The 24783-nt window shown below is 40.5% G+C and overlaps 1 protein-coding gene across 3 annotated transcripts; it reads right to left on the bottom strand.

The window, feature by feature from the left end:
* Positions 1 to 5068: 5068 nt before the first annotated feature.
* On the bottom strand, positions 5069 to 24727 carry sh3tc2 (SH3 domain and tetratricopeptide repeats 2). 3 transcript variants are annotated; one of them, XM_067598803.1, is made up of 23 exons: positions 24169 to 24727; positions 19742 to 19862; positions 18923 to 19021; positions 17562 to 17693; positions 16791 to 16918; positions 16486 to 16591; positions 16153 to 16296; positions 14907 to 15105; positions 14651 to 14724; positions 13200 to 13395; positions 12817 to 12953; positions 12558 to 12608; positions 12071 to 12375; positions 10995 to 11189; positions 9795 to 10655; positions 9489 to 9709; positions 9216 to 9382; positions 8713 to 8890; positions 8460 to 8610; positions 8041 to 8163; positions 7696 to 7846; positions 7377 to 7573; positions 5069 to 6282 (listed from the first exon to the last, which is right to left on the bottom strand). In XM_067598803.1, the coding sequence occupies exons 2-23, from the start codon at positions 19764 to 19766 to the stop codon at positions 5356 to 5358; spliced, it is 4767 nt and encodes a 1588-aa protein (XP_067454904.1). In that variant the 5' UTR covers positions 19767 to 19862; positions 24169 to 24727; the 3' UTR covers positions 5069 to 5355. The 3 variants fall into 3 exon arrangements, with proteins under 3 accessions (XP_067454904.1, XP_067454903.1, XP_067454902.1); XM_067598802.1 differs by lacking the exon at positions 19742 to 19862 and having other exon boundaries at positions 24169 to 24726; XM_067598801.1 differs by lacking the exons at positions 19742 to 19862; positions 24169 to 24727 and adding an exon at positions 19863 to 20240.
* Positions 24728 to 24783: the final 56 nt, after the last annotated feature.

Here is a 24783-nt window from a genome sequence, read left to right as displayed (position 1 = left end):
ACCACCTGAGTGTGTCTAGGTGTCTGTATGTTTGTGTGTGTGTGTGTGTGTGTGTGTGTGTGTGGTCTTACAGGCTCATGGTTAATGTCCGGTGGCAAAGAAGTATCCAACAGTAAACCCCGACTTAACAGAGGAGCACACCATGTGAAATGGAAGCTATGTGCTGTATTTAAAACACCACTCAGGCCAATAGTAAATACTTGTGTGTGTGTGTGTGTGTGTGTACGTGGTGGGGGGGGAGGGGGGGGGTGCATTTCATCAGACTTATGTCAGTATCTGCTGCTGTTTTATCAGACAAATGCACACAAAGGACCTCATTTGTTATCAATGGTTGCCATGACAAAAGAGCAACACAGTAAAAAGTGACAATATCCCAAGATGTATTTAGCTTTGTTTTGATAGAAAAAACAGCTAGAGTTCAGTGTAGTGACCTAATCCGTGTAGGGAAAATCTGTTTCAATGTGCATGCATTAATAAAAAAATTGCACATGAAAGGCAAAGGTTAAAGAGTATGAACACGGCAAAATTTATGTTGTCCTTGAAGTGCAAAGAAAACTATGTTCCAGCCAGTTCAAGTGCAAAGAACTTGAAAGACCTGTTATATGTTGCCAAGACAGTTTTACTGTACCTTCCCAGACATTTACAACTTCACATTTAGGTCACAACCAGTGAGAAGAGACAGCTACTGTCACCATGAACCTGTTCTAATGAAAACCTGTATAGACAACAAATGAAACCAGAGTTAATCCTGCTGGCCAAACTTTCATCACGAGCTGCTATAGTTATTCGTTTTGACCTTAATGAGGTTACAGGAGGGCACTGACAACATGGATAATGTTTCAGTTTGCCGCAAGATCATCTTAACTGGAGCAGTCAACCTTAGACAGTAACTTTTCCTCAATATTATAGAGAGCATGCATTCTCCGTTGGAACAAACTGAGAAATGATGCTAAGTGTGTGTGTGTGTGTGTGTCGAGGTGATAAACTCATTTATCTGTTAGGACAGTGAAGGATAATGTAGCCAGAGTTATTATCCCCTGGGAAGAGAGGTGAGGTGGACAAGGACAGGGCAAGGTAGAAAAGTGAAGATGAGTGTGTGTGTGTGTGTGTGTGTGTGTGTGTGTGTGTGTGTGTGTGTGTGTGTGTCCTATGTACAGCAAAGCATGCATGTTTCTTAAAACTTGCTGCTGAAATTGGACCGTGACGAATCAGCTATGTTCCCATGTTTCCACTAAGACTCAATGTTTTTTGTTAAGAACACTAAATGGGCTCTTGCAGTTAACATTAACTAGAACACCAGTGTGTTACCATGTGACTCTATAATTCCATTAAGGCACTGCAGAGATGCGGTGAAAGATTTTGAAGCACTATAGGTCATCATTTTTGGTATCTGACAAGGAGATTGACATCAAAATCATCTTAAAATCATCTGTCTTTGGAAGATGTCAGCATGATAGTGTTCAGTTTAAATTAAATATCCAATATGTGCAGAGTACAAAAGTAAACCTAAAGTTTCTCTTTTCTGGTGTGACAAGAGTTTTTTCCAACTGTGTAATTATCCTCAAAGTCTTAGGAAGTAAGTGCATCAAAGTACGTTCTATGCCCCTCCTATTTTATTTTAACAGACTTTGCATTCCGCTATTTCACTGATCACTTAACACCCTGGGGAAGTTTTGACCATGTGCGGTGGTGTGACTGTGACTCTAAAGGAAGCAGGGCCTACGTTTCCTAAAAGGGCAACTTCTTGGTCGTCCTGAAGGCTCAGTTGGCTTGAGTGCTGTCTGACACATCTTTTCTGGTACGTTTTGCAAACACATTAAAGTCATGAAAATAAAAGTCCCCCTCCAACTCAAAAATGTAGGAGACATTTTGTGTCCGGCCGTTAAACTTTTGAACTCGGTAACTGAATATATCAGACAAAAATTATTTTTCACTGCAGGGTATTTTTATCTATCTTAAGACTTGTATGGGGGGGTCTTTAAAAGGTTACTTCCCCTGAAAGTGATAAATTGGTACAAGACTCATGATGTATGTCTGAGAACCGTGATTTGAATATATTTTTCTTACCTTCTATTGTCGTTGTATGCATTGTTTTATGCATTTCTGTGTATGTATGCTGCACTTTTTTCATGGACCTCCGAAATCCACTATTAGTCTGTTTGTTAGCTAACATCCATTATTTATGTTATCTATTAAAATGTTGTATGTTATATTATTTTATATTTTATATATATTTATCTCTTTTTCCTTGCTATCTTTTATATAATTTGGTTGTTTTGCAGCCATTAGTCCTCATACCTTACAGGTGAATATGCAAAACTTAGACACAGATAAATATATAGGCTTATAATAGTTTCTCAGCTTTAGTATTTACTTTCTTACGGAAGACGATTAGGGCCACATATTAAAAATTTATTTGAATTCTGAGTTTAAAGTAAAAATTCTGAGAATAAAGTCAGAATTAATCTCAGAATTCTGACTTTAATCCCAGAATCTAAATACATTTAGGTTTTGGCCCTAACCCTCTTCCATACTTTCCGATGCAACTGGACATTTCATACAATTTTGGATGTTAACTTTAGAGGACAGTTAAGGGTTGTATTGACTAGCATACATACACAGTACAGTTTAAACAGTTCTGTGCTCTTATTATACTGTAAGTTACCCTCAGTTTATCAGCTTCATAGGTTTCCAGGTAATGTGATATTTTGAAACTGTTATTTCTCAATCTTAAAATGCCATCTAGCAGAAAAGGTCAATGACAATCCCCTTGTTTAAGAAGGAAGTCATAAGAAATTGTGTTACGTAAAAGAGACTATTCATGAAGTCACATGGTGTAATGAGCCAGAAGACAACATCTTGATTAAACTACCTTGTGTTCAGACGACCAGTTATAAACCAGTATCTAGTTTATTTTGTTGTTTTTTAACCTTCACTGTGTCCTATACCAAAGAAATTAGGTAGTTCTACATTTTATGCACTTAGGGTTTCACGTATTGTTTAGTGATGGAATTTTTGGGCCACGTTAGAAAATTCAACCTTTTGTTTTTCTGCTGTTGATATTAATGAGCTTCTGTGGTTCCGCATGAGTATTCAAGAGAGTGCTGAGTGTAAACCTGTAAACTGTAAAGATCATTTGAAATAAGCCTGGGAGTACTTAAAAAGGAAGAACAATTCAGTGCTTGTTTTGGCACAATTGGACTTGTTTTGAACTTGTGCTAAACTCGTGCCTGTGGGGGAAGGAAGAAGCCCGGCAACACTGTTCAGCATGCAGATCATGTATGCAAACATTCCTTCCTTTGGCTCGTTGTGTTACAACAATGTAATCCTTAACCGCTTTTCTCTTTCCTGCCCGCTCTTTTACATTCTGCCAGTTTCATAAAATGCAGGCTAGTTAATGTCTTATTTCTGTTTTTTCAAGCAATAATACAAGTATTAGGCATGCTTTTCTCTCCATAAATGTGGTTAAATTTAGGCAGAATCACATGTACTGACCAAATAACTGGATATTTTTGTCTGTAATGTCTGTATTTTAAACTCATATTGTCAGGAAAATGTTGTTCTTCACAGTTGTTTCTTGCTTCAGTGTGATACTGTACATGTATAATGTCATTACTGGACTTTAGGTGGACCCAAGCCCAAAATATGACAAAGAGGACACTTTCCATTATGCTCACTCTGGATTGCTGCCAGGCAGGATGATGGAAATCTTTTTCTCTTTACTCCTCTGTCTCTCACCTGTTCTAAATGGCTGCAGCAGCTGATGTGACACAGGCCAGAGCTAGAGATTGTCTTTGTCTGCCCTCCTTTGGTTATACTAAGGATCAACACCATCATGCTGGCTTTTACAGCAAAGCACAAACCGACATGATGGCACTCTCTAGTGGTTCTTTTGAGACATGGCATTATTGTCAGAATTAAGGCGCTGCTTCTTTTCTCTGTGGTGGCTTAGAGGTGTCAAGTGTGACAAAAACAATGGACATACCACATGAACAAATCAGAAAGAACAACATTATTTCAGAAAACACTGGACCTCTGGGAGAAAAAAGACATCAGCCCATCCTCTGTCATGGCATGGCTGAACAAAAGGTGGGAAATGTGTGCTTAGCATGTACTGTAGGAAGAAATGTATGGCATTTTTGTGACATATGTGGGAAACCACTGAGTTGAAAATTTTTTGAGGAGGCCTGAATTTCTTCCCACAGTAGTGATGAGTTGCTGGACAATTGTTTTCTCCTCGTGAATCCTCATCACACTCTTTCCTCTGTGGTTACTGTATGTCAGTGGTGACATCCTTATTCTCAGAGGCTTTTATGTAACATTTCCCTATATACAGTGAATTTAAATTCATTCAAAATTTTGAAACAATGCCTGCAGCAGCCGTATACAGTACCTGTAGCACTATGAACTGTTCCAGTTGACCCTACTTCCTTCTTTCTCTAATTATCTCACAGTAACGGCATTTCCAGTTACTCAAATGTCTCTGTGTTTTCTCTTTTGTTAAAGAATAAAACTGGGAATATGTATCTTATATTGCCAAAAAAAAAAACACCATGAAAAGACCAAAACCAACAATGAATTGATCTTAATAAGTATTGTCTCTGTAGACTTTCACTGAAAAACACACCTGTCAGTCACTCCATTGCACTGGGTGACATGTTCCTTCATTACTCTGAATGTGGGGACTGTTTGTTTGAATCAGTACCACATATTGTACACACATACATAATCTGCAGCTAACAATAATCCCCAACAAATTCATTATTTACTTCTGTTTATGTATTGTTTACTTGAGATGGACTAAGGCATTGTAGGTTTTACTCTTACTATGGGATTTGTTGATAATAGGAAATTACTGAATAACATCAGCCTTATTCTGTCATGTGTTTTCATACTGTAAATGCTATTGTGTTTCCTGAAATGTTTGTTTTATTGTCATTGTATTTTTTTTGTGTGTTCTGTTTTGTTCCTGTCTGTTGTCCACTACTGTTGCACCTGTAGGGCCATTGTATAACCCCTATATTCCTACATCTGAAAGGACAATAGCACAGAGTAAACAATCAGCAAACAAAATATCATTCTTTATGTTTCCAGACATATCTTCCAGAGATACAGAAAAAAACACATTTATAAAACATATATTACAAGCACAATGCATTGTAATAACCACAGAATGCATCATACAAAAGGCACATGCTTTAAACTTACTAAATCTCTGAAAACTTTACAGTATTGACATCATCTTTCCTACAATAAGTGCCATATGGCTGGAACGTTGCATTCAGTTTGCTGGCCAAGAGAAATGTGACCAGACAAAGGAAATGTCAATGAAGAACCTATAGTGCAACTGGGAGACTATGTGTAGGCATCATCTAAGTCCACGTGTTCACTATGTGTGTCAGCCGTGTTGTCCACGCCTCCAGCTTTCTCAGTGTTTATGCTAACAGTCTCTGTTTGGTCAGTATCTGATTGATTGTTCTCAAGGTTGCCATCTTTCTGCTGAAGATCTGCATCTACATCAGTGTCTTTAGTGGGAGCGTTTTCCTCATCCTGAATGTCAGAACCAGTGTTTTGTGAATCCGTTTGCTTACTGATGTCACCTGTGTCATTAGCAGACATTTGCCCGGACACATTGTGGTCAGTGTTAAAGTCTGAGTGGCCTTTGATCAAATCGTTCCCATCTGTTTGTCTCTGGTAAGTTTGTAAAGTGTCAGTGGAGCTGCTGGAGTCTGTGATCTGCTCCTTTGCTGTGTCGAAGGACTCTGTGAAAATACTGTCACTGTACGACTGACTGGCGATGGTTTCTGTCTCAGACAAGGCATCCACAAAAGGACTGTCTGTATCAGGATGATGAATGCTGTGATCTTCTTTCTTGTTGCCATCTTCAATAATAGTGTCTGTACGTTCATGCCCTGCGTCTACCTGGGTCATACAAGTCCTTGGAAATGAGTCATCGTCACAGTTTTCATTTCCAGGTGCAGAAGTGAAGATGCCGTTTCTCTCAGCTGAATTTTCTGTATGTTCCATATCAGCATCAGAAACATTTTCCTTCTTTTGGCCAGACTCTGTGTCTGCATCAACCATGTTTTCCTCTCCAGCCAGAACTCTCTTCAGACTCTGGGCTCTGTCTCTGTAAACTTGGCACAGCTGAGCATCGGGCATGTGGTTACCATGGATCTCGGCCAGCTTCATGTACACCACATACAGAGCCTCGGGGTTAGCTTGGTCCTCCAAGGCAGCTGCCAGAGCCAAATGGAAGTAGCCCACTGCATCAAAAGCATCCTGGAGAGATTGCACCAAACAGAGGTCAGAAGAAAGATTTTATAGGATTTAAAAAATATATTTTCTTTTGGTGCAAACATTGTCCTATTTTAATTTATTTCTATCTGTTTTTGACAGAAAATTCATGAAACAAGTACATTTAAAAAAAATAGAATGTCTTCAATGTGAGAAGTTATTTACTTATTGTTTGTTTTTTATTTTGAACAAAAACCCAATAAGATTTTAGAAATTAAAGATGAGATTAAATGATTTGTTAAAGGTGTTTAACTTTTTAACATCCACCAAGTTGCCGGTGACCCGCTTAAGCCAGTTGTAAGCGGTAGCATCACGTGGTAATGAGTAAAAGCAATTGGCACAATTTGGCCAATGGTAGACGATTGGAGAGGTTCGGGGACACCAGTGACATCACAAACTAAAAACTAGCGACCTCCCATAAGGTTAGGCCTAGAGGTCTGGAATTTTATACAGGTTGAAAAGATGTAAAAGGTACATGGTGTTCTGCATAGTTGTGGCATAAAGCATGTCCTAATTATTGTTATTCAAATATGACTCATCATAGACGAGAACCAAAAACACTTTTGAGCCTTATTTGAACTGATGTAGTTTTGTTTGTGTTTTATCCACATGCTAAACAAGCACATTTCCAGAAACTAGAAGATGTCATTTGTCAAATGAAGCCTAATACATGCATCATGGCCTTACAGTTCTTCTGTTATAAGCTTTTCCATTTCAGTATGCCAAATACGTGAAAATTCTATAAAAAGGGTGGATGTTAAAGGGTTAATGTAAATACATGTTCAATAATCTTTAATATTCTTGACCACAGGAATGAACTTGAATCATTTTTCTTCACATACAGAGTAACTGAAAAACATCAATAACTTGGATAAGTAAGATTTAGTTGATGTCTTTTGGAGTGCTTGTGGTTTAAAACTGAATGTTCTGAATTTTGGTGTCTGCATTTGTTTAGATTTGGATTACAGATTGTTCCTTTAGTATGTAAATTTCAGCAGCAGTTTGAGTAATGTACTGTACATACTCATACTATACTAAATAATATGTCTGCTCATGCAATGCTGAAACTGCTCCTGTACCTTGAGCTTGTGTAGAGTGATATTTCCCAATCTGCAGTAGAGCTGTGTGTAGTAGTGAGCCTCTCTGGGGTGTTGCAGGACAGGCGGACAGAGAGACAGGGACTTGAGGTAGTAGTTTTCTGCCATCTCGTACTGCTGCAGGCTGTAGTAGACTGTAGCTAGCCGGTGGTAGGCTGTCCTCTCATTCACACTCACTCCTGAGGAAAAACAATAATGGTAGAACTGAACTAGCAGCACCATAGCTAGCTTTACATCTTTAAAAGTAACTTTACAGTTATATGGCACTGACTCTATGACAGGTCGTGCTTCTACTCAGTACCTGTTTTGCTGGCGATCTGAACAGCCAGTGTAGCGTACTGCAAAGCCTCCTCCTGCTCTCCCTGGTTCATCAACAGTTCAGTCAGTTTACTCAACAAGCGGAACTCTGAATGGATGTCCTTGATGCTTCGTGCAAATGGCAGACTGCCATCCTGAAGCAAAATATGAATCATTTTGTTAAATGAGATGCCAAGATTGTCTGGAATTAAAAAGTCATTTAATGAAATTAAAATAAAACAAACAACAGTTTATCATGAGAACAACTTCCTCGTGACATTGTAGCTTTGAGGTGAACAAAATACATCAAATATATTATTAATATATTCTATTTTGTGTTGTGACTTACCCTGTAGAAAGGCAGTGAGGCCATCCTGTTCCTGTGGCCTTTAAAGTAGACATCTCCTGCCTCCTCGTAGATGCACATGGCAAAATGAGGGTCATTCATCCTCAGGGCTGTCTTTACTGCTGCCTGTCAATTAAACAGGAGACTTAATTTATAGTAATCGTTGTATATCCATCATTAGAATCCGATTTGTGAGAATTTGATTATAAATTGTGATAATAAGGGAAACATTAAAAATGTTCAAAATTGAAATTTGATGTGAAATCAAAGCAGCTTAATGAGGATGTGATAAAGCCTCTGTCTTTGCTGTTTAGAAATGAGGAGCTCCTGTGTACAGTGAAGACCAGTTTTTCGGAATAGCAAAGAGCAGAACCAGGAAAAGAAATGGACTGAAAAATATTAACCTCCCCAGCCCTTCTCACCTGCAGGTACATGTCAGCCAGCTCATCCTCTTGGATGAGATAATAGATGCGTCCCACCTGTAACCAGGTCTCAGATTCTTCTTCTCTCTTGCCCAAATCAATAGAAATCCTCAGGCTCTGCTTGGTGTAGTCAAGAGATTTACGAGATGATCTGTAGCACACAATCAGGAATTGATTATTATTAATTATTGTCTTCCTCATAAAAAAACAAAACAAAACAGATTGTGAAAGATGAAGAGAGAAAGAAATTCACCTCTCAGTGTTGAGTGAGAGATAAAGGCTACTGAGGATTTCCAGATACTCTCCCTCCAGTCTCTTGTCCTTCAGCTCTCTGGATACTGACACACAGTGCTCATAGTAGACGATACTCTGACCATACAGCAGCATGTCAGCGTACAGCCGGCTCAGCACCTTGGCCACGACCATCTGACCTATGAGAAAACACAGCACATTGGTGACCTGTGGTGCCTGAAGTGAAATATACTGTGGTGTTTGATTCTGAATAAAACTATAAGTAGTTCAGCCTGACTTAGACAGTGGCATTACTGATATTATTGGCCAAATAAAGCTTATCACATCATACATATCAGTATGAACAAATTCTAGTACTTCCAGGCTCTAATATGAGGTACAACAAAGTCTTACTTCAGATTTAAAGGAGTAATAATCAATAGAGCGTTTCAGCTAACCCATTACCTTAATACTGATAATATGTGACTTTATGTTCACACCTTTAATGTGTTAACTTGTACTTACTGTGTAGGTTTCTAGCATGTAGTGCAATTAATAGCCCCATTTCGTAACACGCCCTGATGTCCTGACTCTTCCCCCTGTCTTTGTGGCTCCGGCCCAGCCAAAGGTAGGTCTGAACATGTTCCTCGTCTGTGGGGCTTTCCCAGAGCTCCAGAAAGAGGTGCAGGGATCTGTCAAAACAATAAACATCACAATAAATAACTCTTTGTCAACATTTCCTGTCAGAGCTTCTCTATTGCGCCACTTATACGACAAATGATAGGGAGGATATCTGACCTGACCAGGAAGCGCTCTGCTACCCAGGATGCCCCCACATCCAGGGCCAGGCAGCCCAGGTTGGCCAGTGCCAGGGCCTGGTTTCTCTGGTTTCCGCTTTCCCTGGAGATTACCAGGGCAGAGTGGAGATGCCAGCCTGCCTCTGGGACGCGACCCTGTCGCCTAAGACACAAAGCCAATAGGTTGTGGATCACACCTCGCTGAGTGGGACTGTCCGTGCCCTGAAGAGAGACACACAGATGCACAGATTACACGTAATACTCATTTGGAGCTTAGGAAAACTAAAACTTAGCTAATGTGCTGTACCTGAAGTGATGTAAGCAGTGGCTGTAGGACACTCTGAGCCCTCTCAGCCCTGCCTGTCAACACCAGCAGCCAGCCGAGCAGCACAGAGGCCTGAAAGCCTTCCTCCTCATTGATGTGACCTCCTGTTTCCACTGCCTGTTGAGCACAGCTTACTGCCTTATCAAGAGCATCGTACTGCTGGTAGACTGAGGCCAAGCCCAGAGACAGGTCCCTCTGGGTCTTTAGGTCCTCCCCTTGTTCAGCTATAGCCAAGGCCTGCTGAAGGTAAACCACAATCTGTGCAGGGAGCAGGGAGGTTCCTTCCTTCCAGCACGGGTTCAGACGAACAGAGTTCCTGATAAACAACTCAATCCTCTGGAAGGCGTCATGGAGGGGGTGGTCTTGTCTTGAGTCCAGACTCAGTGAGGCCAGTGCTAAGTAAGGCATGTATTTACGATGATAGAGCCAGCTCAAGAGCCAGTTCAGGTCCAAAGGAACTATGGGCCGCCCCTCACTGGCAGAGAGAGTCACTGTGAGAAACTGGAGTCGCTCAACAAAGGGGAGGGCATCATCGGTCTTCCTGAGAAGCAGAAATAGGCTGGAGATGAGGTAGCAAACACGGGCCTCCATTTGTTTGTCCCCCATGACCACAGATCTCCTCAGGAGCAGATTCAGCAGTTCAACTTCGTCCATGGAGGTGAAGGTGTGGCTGGGGAGACAGAGGAGCAGGGCACTGGCCTTCTCCAGGGTCTGGGGCAGCTTGTCTGTCATACGCTGCTTCAGATAGACAGCGGTGAGGTTGGTGGTGAGAGCGATGAGGAGTGGCGTGTCTGAGAAACTGTCCACGTGAACACTCAGGGCCTCCTCAAAGTACACTCGTGCCTGATGATGAGAGTAAATTTATATGTAGGAGCTGGTTTCTTACAGATGTAGACTTATGAAGGATAACATACCCGGGAACTATATTACTATATAGTTGATAGACTGAAATTTAGATAAGAAAACATATTTTATTGTGAGATGTTGAGCAGCATCTCTATTATTAACAGAAGCTCAAACCTCTTAGTTTGACAATAGTAATTGTTGTTTATTGAAAGTATTTTAACCTTTTATTTAATTTAATGGCTATTGCACATTATTATTATGTTCACTTAATTGTCCCTCTAATGAAAATGTTCCTTGTAATAATAAGGAAAATCCATTGTACTATAAAGCACAAACCTGGGAGAGCTTAAGCTTTCTGGCACAGAGTCTTCCCAGGAGAAAGCATGCCCGTCGATGTGCCCAGTGCATGTCCATCCTCTTGGCACACTCCCTGACACTCTCGAGGTGCCCTGATAGCTCATCCTCACTCTTCCCGTTGAAGGTCACCCACAGGAAGGAATACTGCAGGTCATACAGAGGCAGGAAGTCCTCCTGGAAGAAATAACACACAAACGAAAGAATTAGGAAGAGTCTCCTGACAGGCTGTGTGTGTTTAGTATAAATAGAGTTAATGGGGCCGACACAAGAAAATAAACCCACAGTTACTATTTTAAAAACAGATTCTTGTTTCAAGTTTCAAACCTGAGACTTTACACTGTGGATTGTGGTGAACTTGAATATGTATTGGCATCTTCAAACCAATAGGCCAAAGTTTGTCTGAACCAGCACGATTGAGTGAAGTCAACTCCAAGTCCTGACTAATTGGTTTAGAATCAAAATCTGCTTTAATAGCCACAACAAAATCATCCTCAAGGTGTTTCTTTTGACATACAATCAAGTTTGATTCAACCAGAAATACAGTTTTTGACAAAACCTTGAAGGGATGGTTGAATTAATCAACTGAAACTGAGCAGACCACATCAGTATATTCATACAGACCTTTGAAATTCAGAAGAGAAATTGGTTTAAAGATTAAATTAAAAATTGTGGTCTGGTGGTGGTGCCAAAAAGATGTTATAAACAGTGAGTAACTCATCAGTGCAGACATACAGTGACTCTCTCTTCATGCCTCCGTCTCACTACCAAATCCACTTACAAATCACACACTAAATGCTTGTCCTGATCAGAATTGTGTTTATAAACCATATTAAAGGCATGCCTAAAATCTGCTCTTTCAAATATGGTGAAAGTTGTATGTAGTTCACAGTACTACATTTCTTGAATGGACATAAAATATGATCAAGTGGTAATATTAAGTTCCATAGGCATAAAAAATGAGAAAAGACAGGGATTAAAAGCCTACAATCTGAAGCTTGGGGGGCCTGGTTTGTAATAAATAAATAAATGAATGACTGAACTGGGACTCTACTGACCTGGAAGTGATCACAGTTGAGCAGGGTCAGTGTAGGGTCACTGAGCTCCGACTCCTCCCCCTCCCAGCTGTTCTCCTCTAAGAAGAGAGGCGGATCTTCCTGGAACTCGTCCAGTTCCCTGAAAGTGTCGTCCAGAGTGAAGGACAGGCGCTCTCCCTCCCGTGGCAGAGGATTGTGGGAGTGATAGAAGGACAGACGAGGAGAGGAGTGAGAGAGAGAGTGGCGAGGAGAGGACTGGTAGGGGGGCGTCCCTCCACCTCTCTCTGAAATGACGCTCTGACGGGTGCTTGTAAGAACCTTATGATCTGAGAAGACAGATGTTACAGAATATTGGAAAAGTGTAAATAAACTGGTAAAATTAGATAATTAGATTTGAGCTTTTTAATGAAATATCTTTACTTGGGTAAACAAATTGTATTCTGTCTGGAGTTATCACACTGTTTCATTACATTAAGCTCAAAAAACACAATTAAATGTAGATCATTACCATGTTTTGGCCGATTCCTGATGTACATGAAGTCAGACTCATCCAGTCTATCTGGAAACACACAAGGAAAATCAATTTAAGTCAGTGTTCCAGTTGGGGATAGAGGAGAGGAGGAAACTATTTTTTCCCCCAGAATGAATAAAAAAACAGAACCACTATTTAGGAAACAAGCAGGAGCTTCACATTAAACCAATCATGACCTATATTTCAGTTAGTGGCACAACCCCCAACAAAAAGTACAAGATCGCTTGAGCTTTACCTAGCCTGTACACAGAGCTGATGTCAGATGAGAAGAGTCTTTCCAGCAAGCCACTGTCACTTGGCTCAGAGCTACATGGGTTAATCTGCGCCAGGCTGGCCCTCTCCTCCTCAGTCAGAAAGACCAATTGTCCATCTCTGTGCGGGGGAAACAAAGGCAGCATTATCATTTCAGCTGTCTCTCCGGCCTCCTCCGCTGATCCATCCCGTCCAGACTGCAGATATACTAAATAGGATTTCATAAAAGATAAGCGCAAGACTATAAACATGAGGTAACTAATATGGATTTGATGAAGATAAAGTGCTTTAAAGTTGCAATGACGCACAACATCATCAGACCACTAAGTTCTGGCATGCATGACATAACTATGTGGGACATCTTACAGGGGTATGGTGTCCAGAGGCTTGACATGGGCCTTCTGTACAAAGCCAGTGTGTCCTGTGGAAGTGTGTTTTCCTATGAACACGGCCAGGCCTCGGACTAGTAGACCCTGGATCTCCACAATGTCACCTTGACTCAGCTGGAGCTCGTCTTGCCCCACTGGACTGTAGTCAACCACCGCTACACATGAACCTGTCACTGAGGTAAATAATGAGGAGAATGAGATTAAGTCAAGCAAAAAGACTTTGATACTTTTGGTCATTGTGTATAGTTTAATGATAAATATGATACTATAATGTCTTATATGATAGTGAGGAATCAACAGGCTATTTTAAAGTCTTTTCACAAATGCATATGGGTTAGAGCTACTCTTTAACATATGTATATGCATCAGCATATTAGTATTGATCTGCTGTGGGTGTGCACTGCTGTGTGTTCCAGTAAACAGGAAGTGGTTGGGTTTGATATTACCTTCTTTGTGTGTAATCAGTAAAATTACTGACACAAACACAATGTACAGTGAAGTTACATCAGACAGACAATTACACTAGACAATGTATTTCTCGCCTTTTGTGAGGAAGTATTGACCTCTTTTGATGAACTCTCATACAATAGACATCCAGAAATTCAATTATGGTATAAGCTGACCTCATTCAACCTAGAATAAGCCTTCAGAGTGCACACAGAGACTTAAAAAGTGACATTCATAATCTTGTCTGACTTTGGTTTTAGAGATATTTCACTTCTTTTCCAAACTACCTGCATTAATGTTGCTCTCCACCAACTCCTGATGGAAATATCTGGCTCTTCAGCTGCTAAATGCTCAATTTTCTTCTTCAGCTAGTTGCTAACAAACTGCCAGGATCAAACTGCCATTTGATGCTGGTCAGGTAACACACACTGCATCTTGAGTGTTTCTTGGCTGAAAAAAGCTTAAATCTGTCTGAAACCAACACTGATGACAGCAAAGCTGCAGTCCTTAGAACTAAAACACTGAGCTGAAAGATGCTAACGTGCTCCAGAGAGCTAAAATGGCCTGCAGAGTTGTGTTACAATTTTATGTGGTTTTGTCAGTACGAGCAATCCCTTTCACTATTACCCTTAGTCATTTGACACAAATATAAACATACTGATTAGAGTAGTGGCAAAGTTAGCATATGTACAATTATATTTGATTACAGCATCTTCCAAATTACTATGATGGCATATGTTTTTGATTCTTGAGAAATGAAACCTGTCCCAGGGTCAGATCAGTTGGTAAGGGGGTGTATATTGGCAGGCTGATGTCACGTTTCATTCCTGATACTACCACCGAAAGGCGCCAATGTATATACACATATTTGCCTTAAATATCACTACCTGGGCTCAGCATATAGTACATATGTGAGAAAACCATAGTATACAATGTGCCTTGTGTGTTAGCATGTGACTGTATATGTCTGTATGGCTCTACCAAATGGATGTTCAAACGGTTCCTTTTCTGTTGGCGAGCATCCAGTATTGCCTGGGTACTTCCTCAGGAACCACCTGACCAAACAGGAAGTATAGTTAAATAAATGTCAAACTCATAGGTACAACTGGTCATCAACTGTAGTGCTGCTCTGGTTATTCAGCAAAAAAATGACAAGAGATTGTGTGAATCCTACTTTTTCTTAAAGCATGCATCAAGGGATTTGTGACAGAGGTTTCTCATATGAGCAGTGACTCACTGATAGAAGGGGTAGGGCAGTGGCTGCATGGCGTTGACAGGCACCTGGCCATGTTGTCCTGTGGAAAGCATGGTGCCCTCCCACATGTCCTGCCCTGTGTCCTTCACCATCAGCAAGTCATTCTTTTTGAATGACAGCTGTTCATCATCATCCTGATCCTGCTCACTTCTTGTAAATAGCGCCTTAGCGAAGAAGGATCCTGCAAAGACACTGATTTATTAGTAGGCAACCTCAACCCAAATAAAAAAATGTATAAATCCAGACGTACAAAGCGTTTTCAGGCAGTGTTTCTGTGTTGATAAAAGTCACCACACTTAAGTTAAAGATCAGTGAAACTGCTACTGTACAGCTGCTGCGCCCTCATTCAGTCACTGGCAAATGATGGATGTTTTTTATTTCCCTCTATTAAGTTAATGTAATTCTCATCACTCTTTGCCAACACTGCAGGCCTATTATATGTTTCCGTAAAGCTTTTTGCCTAGGGGAAATGTTCAGGAGAAAACAGTGATGTCTGTGTAGACTAGGCAGGAGCAAATCAATGGACATTCTTGGGGGTAGGGAGAATAGTTTTGCTTTAGCAGAACACTGGCACACTAATTTTGTAATGCATAAAAAATCTGAGCAAATTGCACAAATTCAGAGATTCAGTTTCAATTTAATTCAATTGTGGAAGATATTTAGAACACAAAGGGCAGCTGTAGTCAGAAATAGAAATGGGATCATATTGCTGATTGGTAAAAAAAAGTTTATTGTAGTTTAGGGGTTACTGCAGCTGTGCACGGTAGGGAACAAGAGTTCCTCAACTAAATATAAGGTGTCCAAGGCTATAATTTGTGCAAAGTTGTATGTGGTAGTTTATTCCTTAGTTTTTCTTAGTGTTAATTGAGGTCAGTGAAAAAATGGATTAAGAATAATGGGATCAAATGGCAGCTGCAGTCAATTACTGTATAATTGCAGTACAATTAACAATGACCAGATTCAAGATATATCTAACCATGACTGCTTTTAAAGAATATGATAGTCACTACAGTCAAGGAGTAGAAGAAGAGGACAAGGCACTGCTCAGTTTAGAGTCATGCTAAAGCCACATATTTAATGAACCAAGCTACAGATTTTTAATTACAGATGCACTGACTCATCTGACTAACATTGTCACTCTTCCAACCTCTGTGTTAATAATGAAAATGTTCAAAAGGTTCATCAAGTTTCCATTAAATGGCTGACTGTGAAGCATAGCAATACTGACCCTCCTGTAGCAAAAGTCCCAGGTAGAGGGTGGCCAGATGTTCCTCATCCACTGTTACATTGATCTCCAAGTCACTGAGCAGCTCCTGGTCCAGCCAGAAGGACTGATCACACAGGAAGTTCTCCAAGCAGCGAGCCACGTAGCCTGGGAGAGAGTACAAATACAAATACTGCTAATACTACTTATGCTAACAACTCTAATGATATCACAACTAATAACCAGTTACATTATCAACGCTGTTGCAAGTATAAAAATCCAATAAATGCATTAATACCAAAAAATTCCAATACATAAGAGTAAAATGTCATCCAAAACAGTCCTGATTAGTCCTACCTAATGCTAGGTAAGTTGAAAACTTCCAGATTTCCTCCACAGTCTTGAATGTGATTACAAAGCTATCCTTCTCTGCGTGGACAGACACCAGACGTGCAGACAAGTCCTGCAGAAACAAAGTCTCATGTTTCAGTAACCGAACATCCATCCATCTCCATGAAGTGCCCAAACATATACAGGATCACAGTAGTGCATTATATAATATACTTTAAGGCACATTATTGTTCATTATGACGTTAGAAGGTTTTAGTAAGTGCAGTAATGTCTGTGGAACATCTGTATTGTCAGGTCTGACTGTCACTCACTTTAAAGAGCTGGATGACGTCCTGGCTGTTGCTCTCCACCACTCTTAGTCGAGTGCGCAGGGCCTCCTGAAGGGCCCGGTCAGGATCCACACTGGAGCGCCGCTGCCCGGTGAACAACAGCACAATTTCTAGCAAAAGATCAAGATGAATTCTGTGATTAATCACACTTAAATGAGATGAGTTGTTTCTTTTATTGGAATAATACGGAACAGAAAACAAATACCATGGAAATAAGCTGAGAAGAGACATAAGCTTAAAGAAGAAGATTCATCCCTTCTGTCATCAGTAAGGGTGTAAACAAAGGAAAATCCTTTTGTTAATTCATGCATGAATACATCTCTGCATTTGTCTAATTGTGTAAAACTAACTAAAACTAAGACTGGGATGAGATGGTTTATTGCAAGAGAGACAAAACTTTAAGGAGTTCATTAAAGATTTTCTGCAGGAGCTCATATTTCTGGGAGATGCTTTATGAGCACAATGTTAGTCCTCAGAGGAATAACAAAGCTATTAGACCTCTTACTGGACCCTCAGTGTGGCCATTTAAATCCATTTGAGAGGAAGAACCTGGGGGAATGTGATGGATGGAGCTAAACTGCTGAGTGAGTAAAACATTAGTAGACAGGGAAATGCTTCATCAGTATGCATGAATATAATATTCATGGGAAATGCATCTGTGTATAAGATATAACTAGTTTAGACTGGCTGATGTACAAACTAGTAGAAACATAATCAGACATTGGACTATGGCAAAAGCATTTTGAAATGTACCTGAGGAGAATTTCTCTCCCAGTGACACAGTACTTCCTCTACAGAAGGCTTCTTTCCTCTTCCAATAGCTGTCTGGCTCTACCCCTCCTTCACCTGACTCCACCACTGGACCGTCCTCCTCCTCACCTGTGCCTGAAAGAAGACAAAAAATCAGGACAGAAAGTGCTGGATCAAGTTTAAGATGCAATCTTTTCTGATTCAAGGCAAGAAGAAGAGCGCACGTGGCTTTCCTTTATGCACACTGAAGCACAGTAGAAGACTAAACCCTGTATGGTTTAAGCCATTGTTTCCTAAACACTGTATTGTATTTAGGTTTTTTGTCTGATAAGGGCAGGTGTGTAATATGTGGAAACAATTTTATCAGGAAGGTCATCAAAAGCGCGGTTCAAAGTACACTGCAATTACAACACAAGATTTTACTGGAACTGTTACCAGATGACACACGATAATAATCTCTGTTTTGTCATTTCAGATAAAAAAGATATCTCTGGTCAGTATTTAGTGGCATGGTACAGGTTGATATAGCTTTTTTCTAATCTTTGTCTAATGTACCCCCACAGTCTTGTAAGATGAACTCAGTTATCCCTTCATCAATGCCCAACGTCCACATACGTTCATTACATTACATATTAAACAGGATGTTATAGCACTATAAATTATGTAAAAGTGAATATTGTTGCAAGACTTTTTTCATACAACTGAACTGTCAATATTTAGGTTAGTTTGGTTTAGTTAACATTCACTTTGCCACTTGGGATTGGCAGAAGCTGGACCTTACAACAATTTATCCATGACTATTTCATTTATCCATGACATTTAGCTCTCTGTTTTCTCTACTAATCCAACTGCTATCTGCTAACTTGCTAACTAGTTTTTGAGTACTCTCAGGTGCAAAATGAGGTGTTCAGGTGTTACAGCTGACTCAATATATGGATTTTTTTTTTTTTTATCGTAATCTCCATTTTTTTCTAATTAGTTTAGCTAATGACTCGACTTCATAATCTTTACAAATACCCCCCTGGCAACTGCTGTGTCCCTGGTTGGGAATAACTGAATTAGAGTATATGAAGTTAGTATGTTCTCCTCAGCACATAAACAGGATCTTAATCGTTTCAAAACCTATAAATATCAGCCAGATGGATATATATATATAACAGCTGGCTGTAACCATAAAGTGGCGGCAGGCTTCCCCCTGGTTTGTTCCATTGTGCAGGGAGGATGTCCCAAACACTTCCTCAGTTTGTGACCACAGAGACAGCAACACCACTCCTTCTCAAATAAGCCTCATGATGTTGTTTGTGCTCCAAACTTAACAGAGGAGTCTTTAATAACACGATTTCAGATTATGCAACATACTTTACCTTGAGTCATGATGTCATTTCCAGGGAAGTGTTCATTTGTTCCCCCAAGGGTATATGGCGGTTCCCTCCAAAGAGCATCCAGCTCAGCGGGAGAGATGTCTGTGAAAAGAGGAACAAATCAGTGTAACATGAACCCAAAAAAAGAATGCATTCACTTCCCTCTATGATCCCCTTTATCCATTAAACATAAAATATTTCAAAGTTTTCATTCATTTCAAAAAACGTATTATTGCTTAGGCAAGGGGTGGGAGTTAATGTCACTGGGGGAGACGAGTACAGCGGTTTACACTAGAAATGCAAAGTTTGAGCCATAGGTTAGTGTGAGGAGTTATCAGGGTTTGGAGGGGTACAATGACGTTGAACACACAGACACACAGCTGCACTGACATCAGAGAAACCTCCAGACTCACACAGCTGCCCTGCCCCTGACTCCTGAGAACGTACTTTTACGTCAACACAGTCACATGTTTTCAGACACACACTTAGACACCATCTTAAATGAAAAAAAAGGGAAGATACTGTGAACCAAATAGTAATCATTTTCATTGAAATGCCATTTTTCTTCTTGTTCAGCATGCTGTGTCAGTGCAAAAACACAACAGAACAGTATTATCTTGATGCAACGCATTCACCACAAGACAATGGGGCGCACAACTTAGGAACACAATGCAACATGACATTATGCTGAAGAGGACAACAGCCTATTCTTGTCCATCCTACAACACAGAGCATAGTTAGCACCAACGGGACTGCTTGAGTCAACACAAGCACAGTCATGCTGCTATAGTACAGGACAGAAACACACCATGCCCTTTTTACCTTCTTGGCTAAGCGTGTTACCCATGTTGTCTATTGACCTATGCTCCTGTCTGCCTATCTGAATGTAGCAGTGCGTCTCATGACGGCACAGTTGTAGCACACAGAGCGGGCTGGGACCGACCTGTGAAGGAGGAGAGGCAGACTTTGATGAGCGGTCCACAGCAGGAGGAGTTGAGCAGCGGTCTGCAGCAACAAGACGCCATCTGGCCCAAGAGCCGGCAGCTCCCAGAGATCAATGCCATCCCATCAGTTCCCCCCCAGCCTCTTTAACAACAACTCACTCTCTTCCTCTCTGTTGGACAAGCCCCATTTCCCTTCCTATTTCTGTATTCCCTTTCCTGTCCCGCTCACTCTTTCTCCCCACCAGTTAGTATTTGCTGGATGTGTCTCCTCTGTCCCCTTTTGCAAGCCGTATCTCTTCTTCTGTATCTGTCTGGGTCTGCTTCTCTTTGTAATCCTTCTGTCTCTTGCTGTCTCCATCTACCTCCTCCCACCAGCCTCTCTCTCTCTCCCTCTCTCTCTCTTCAGTCGCTGCCCAGTCAGTCAGTGAAAGCACAAAGCACTCTCTGCGATTGGTATGAGTGTGTGGGGGGCAGGCCTCAGAGAGAGTTTCCCTGTGTGAAAATATGCACAGAATGTGTGTCACAAAGACAATGTGTGTGTCTTTTGTGTGTGTTGCTCAGATAATGTATTGCTGATCCACTGTAAGGCAATGCCACGGAGGGACAGGCTTCAAGGTCACAGGGAGGGGGGAGTGAGAGTTGCCTGGTGCCATAGATCGAGGATCAGTTTATCCACATCACAACTCTGCTCTCAGCCATCAGATGAGTAACAGACAGACAGATGATATGGCATCAGCACACCAGAGTGACATCATCCTGCACTGTTAGGTCACCGTGAAGCAAAAATATGGAGGTACAAAATGGATTTATGAGATTAGGTGGTGGGAGCGTCCAGTTTTTCATTGTTCAAGGTTCCAAATGGTGTAAATATAAAATAGGGATTCTTATACTCTACAGAATTTGCTGCCATGGGAAGGTCAGAATGAATGACCTTATATGACCTTTTGCTATCTGAGAAGGGAATAGCCTGTAATGCAGCATTGGCTCCCTTGGAGAATTTCTTTAAAAGGGTAAAAAACGACTGATATTATGATGTTCTCTACAGCATCCAGTCTGCAGACAGAGGCATAACATAACCATCACCATGTAACTGGTTGGTAAGTAGCACAATATGCTCACTTAGGTGGAAACAAAACATCCAATTAGTGCCAATATTTAACACCACACCAAGTGTGATGTTCCTGATCTGGGTGTGTCATAATCATATATTACTGATAATGTTCATGCACTAATGTATGAGGACATGTAGCAGCCAACTGGCAAACAAATGTTATCATCTTTATGTAAAGAAGCTCTCAGTAGGATGTACAGAGTGATACAATACTCTGATGTTTTACTGGTGGATACCATAAATGCACTGTTGAGTACAACAGAAAATATCTCACTATACACTGTGACAGGACAAAGAAAAAGATAAAGCTGGATAAAACACACGGTTTAAATACACATAGTGGCTTTAATATGAGAATATTCTAAAATATAGTTATGAAGATTAGCCTAGCCTGTCATGTCACTTAATGTAACATTGTGGATGGATGAAGCAACCAAAATAAATGGAAAGTGGGCATCTAAGTCTTCAGATTACTGATGGTAAAATTACATTTAGAGTAAAATGGCTGAATTTTCTTGCTGCATTAAAGAAGCACATCTCCTGCCTTGCACACAGAAATATAATAACCAATACTGAATTTCAAGCTTTATTATTTCTTATGTAAAAGCAAATGGAATTTGTTTGAGTAAGCTACTTTAGAAATGAAATGTAATTTGATAATGAAGGAAACCTTATTTCTATATTTTGAATAAACGTTTGACTTAGTGTTTATCCTCTTTGATGAATGGTCACAGTAGTGGTAGTAACATGACTGGTACACATAGACCCCGACTAGTTCATTATTTTTAGCCTCATTCTCACTTCCCTTTACCACCAGCCTTACTGATACCACCACTGTGAGTCAACTACTGTCTATTGTTCACTTTCGGAGAAATACTATTTTCGTGCTTACCCAAAATAGGAGAAACTCATTGATGCATAAAGGATGGGTTCAGAAATTTTAAATATATCTTAAAACAACAGTCAGGTGCCCATATGAACACTAAAAGAGGTTTTCCTCGCTGTGATCATTCCTCCTGTTCATACTGGCCATAAAAAGATCCCCTTCGCGCTTTCATTGTAAGTGATGGAAACCAAAATCCACAGTGTGTCCACATTGTCATTTTGTGCAAAAATGCATTTAAACGTTTATCTTAAGCTTATATGAGGCTTCAGCAGTCTGAGTTAGTTATATCAAGTGGATATCTGACACATTTACAGTCTTTTTAGTATAAAATTCCCTCTTTGTGTTTCCTCGGATAGTGTTTCCCTGTTGAGCTGCAGTGGAAGTATAGTAACAAAAAGCGGGACTTTAGCACTGATAAGACCGTAACGTTGAAAGATATCTACTTGATTTGACTCATTTGGATGCTGAAGCTTCATATTAGCTTCAGATAAACTTTTCAATACATTTTTGCACAGAAGGACGCTTGTGGATTTTGGCCCCCATCACTTACATTGTAAGTGCATTATGAAGGGATCACCTAATAGCCATTATGAACATGAGGAATGATTATGGCAAGAAAAATCATTTGGGCATCTGACTGTTGTTTTAAGACAGACTTGAAAAACTGTGAACCCCGACTTTATCGTCTCTGCAAGATAAAAGTTTTAAATTTCTCTAAACATTGATGGCTGGTTTAGGAATACTACATATTGCTAATTACACTGTGAGCAAAGATGGGCAAGCCAACTGATCTGATGTGCTGATGGAAAAGAAAAAGTTTTACATTACAGAAGAGATGCTCACATGATGCATGATTGTATGACTGGTGTCAGCCGCCACTGCATCGAATCACCGATCACAGCAAGCAAACAAATGCATTGTTTCTTCCTTTTCTGTGCCCAGATCGTTCCACTTCTTGGACATGCTGTAGACAAAGTGGCTTATATCCTTGTCTGAGATCAGTCTCTTCATCTTGTTTATGTGGCGGCTGAATGGTCATGATTGAATCTGTGCATGTGTATCTTGTGAGGCAGAAAGCTGTAAACAGGCTGGAGGCGTGTCAAGGCATATCCTGACACTCTTTAGACTCCTCTCCTTCTTTCACCATAGTGCAACATATTCTATCTAATCTAATAAACACAGACAGCTCAAGGCTGATATGTGCAGGTCACATGCCAGGCCTTTGTTAGCACCAAAAGCTGCATGAGGGAAAATAGTTGTCTCCAAACCGCCAAACGCTATATCCACTTTAAAACAAAAATACCAACAATGCAATGTGATTTCTGGTCATGCAGTATAAGTCACAATATCATTTTTACTGTGCACCTGTGGATCTAGCTATTGTTTCCTGGCAGCTGGAGCATTAAAAACCTTTCCTCTTCTGAATGACTGCACACACTGTGGGCAGCTTTACTAAAGTCTCGCATAAACAATACATATGATTGAACACAACAAGCCAAAAATACAGTGTGTATTGCCTTTAATGACGGGGATTCACAAGCCCAATGACCACATGCCATAAGGGACTTTATAGCCCCCCCACAGTCTGAAGCCACAGCAAAGCCCGAGCTGCAATTGTGACACTCGGCAGTCCATGACAATAACATTCAACCTAATAAGAAACATATGGTGTCAGCGCTGTCTGGCTGTGTTCAAATGCATGACAAACAGGGTCGTTTGAGGTGTGTGTGTGTGTGTGAGTGCAATCTGGGTTTGTAGATTTGGAATATGTGGTATAAGAGTTAGCGGAGAGTAATATGAGACAGGGGTTATGCGCTCTAAGTTTAGACTAACCCCCTGTTAGCTCACTCACATGCCTGTGTGTCTAGGACAGAGCTCCCTGCAGGGAGATTCCACACTGCTGCATAGCGGCATTTATACAACTCTGAAATAAACATTGTGGAACTATAACTACAAATTAAGCTTTCAGGCTCTTTGGTTTTATTTCCACAATCTGACATTCTTTAATTCATTAGAAATAGACTAAATAGAGACAGAAGCAGAGTAGAGACATGAGAAAATGTTTGATTATTAAGTGAAAATTTCCTTCTCTGCTTGCATTATCAAACTACCAGCGCACTAAATAAAGTATTCTAATCACCTCATGAAAGTCACTGCCTATTGGATTGACAAAAACTTTATGGTTATGTGACCAAGTACAAAGTACAGTGGTGTTAAACCTGCTTGAACAGAATGAGGCTCATTACATACAGTAAGACTTACAGAGAAGTCAGAAGTGTTGAAAGTAGAAAAAAAAAGCAAGTCTTACCTCTGTGTTGCTGCCAGCTCTCCCCTCTCACTTCATTCCTCATGAGTGTGGCAGAATGTGCGTGTATCTATGGATCTCTGCGTGTGTGTGTGTGTCAGTGGGTGTGTGTTTCACCGTTTAACTGGTGAAGTGCCTTTAATGACAGCTGCCGAAACTGCCGTCATTCTCCACTGTCGCTCCAAAATCGCAAGATGAAAGAAAGAAATCACAGTAAGAGCGTGTAAGTCAGTAAGAGTGTGTGAGTGTGTGAGTGTGTGTGTGTGCCTTTGAGCGCTACAGAGACTATCCCAGACGGCATGTCTATGACTGAGGAAGTTTTCTTTTTTTTTTTTTTTTTTTGCTGCTGTAACTCCTCCCATCATTTCTTTGGGGCAAGTTTTCTCTCTCTCTCTCTGTTTCTCTCTCTCTCTCTCTCTCTCTCTCTCTCACTATCTCAATGCACGCGCAGACTCTTCCTTTCTGTCAAAAAATTTGGAAACATAAGAGCCTATAAGAGGATTGAAACAGTAGAAAGAGGTCAGGTTGCAATTATATTTTTGACCTATTTTTAAAAGCTATTAATCTCTGGCAATTATGTGACTCCTCTTCCCATTTCGAGCAGCAAAAGTGTATTTC

The sequence above is a fragment of the Thunnus thynnus genome, chromosome 9 (genome assembly GCF_963924715.1).
Source record: "Thunnus thynnus chromosome 9, fThuThy2.1, whole genome shotgun sequence".
In the NCBI taxonomy this organism is placed as follows: Eukaryota; Metazoa; Chordata; class Actinopteri; order Scombriformes; family Scombridae; genus Thunnus; species Thunnus thynnus.
The sequence above is the reverse complement of the archived record's forward strand: the minus strand, read 5'-3'. Positions and strand labels throughout refer to the sequence as shown.

Bases quoted from the DNA above. Each gene is read 5' to 3' on its own strand.
- sh3tc2 (XM_067598801.1), bottom strand. From the start codon at position 19,983: ATGGCATTGATCTCTGGGAGCTGCCGGCTCTTGGGCCAGATGGCGTCT. The intron at 16,919-17,561 runs GTACATTTCAAA...ATCTTTTGCTAG, and splicing joins GGGAGAGAAATTCTCCTCAG to AAATTGTGCTGTTGTTCACC. The intron at 12,954-13,199 runs GTAAGATGTCCC...TCCCCCGCACAG, and splicing joins CCTCTGGACACCATACCCCT to AGATGGACAATTGGTCTTTC.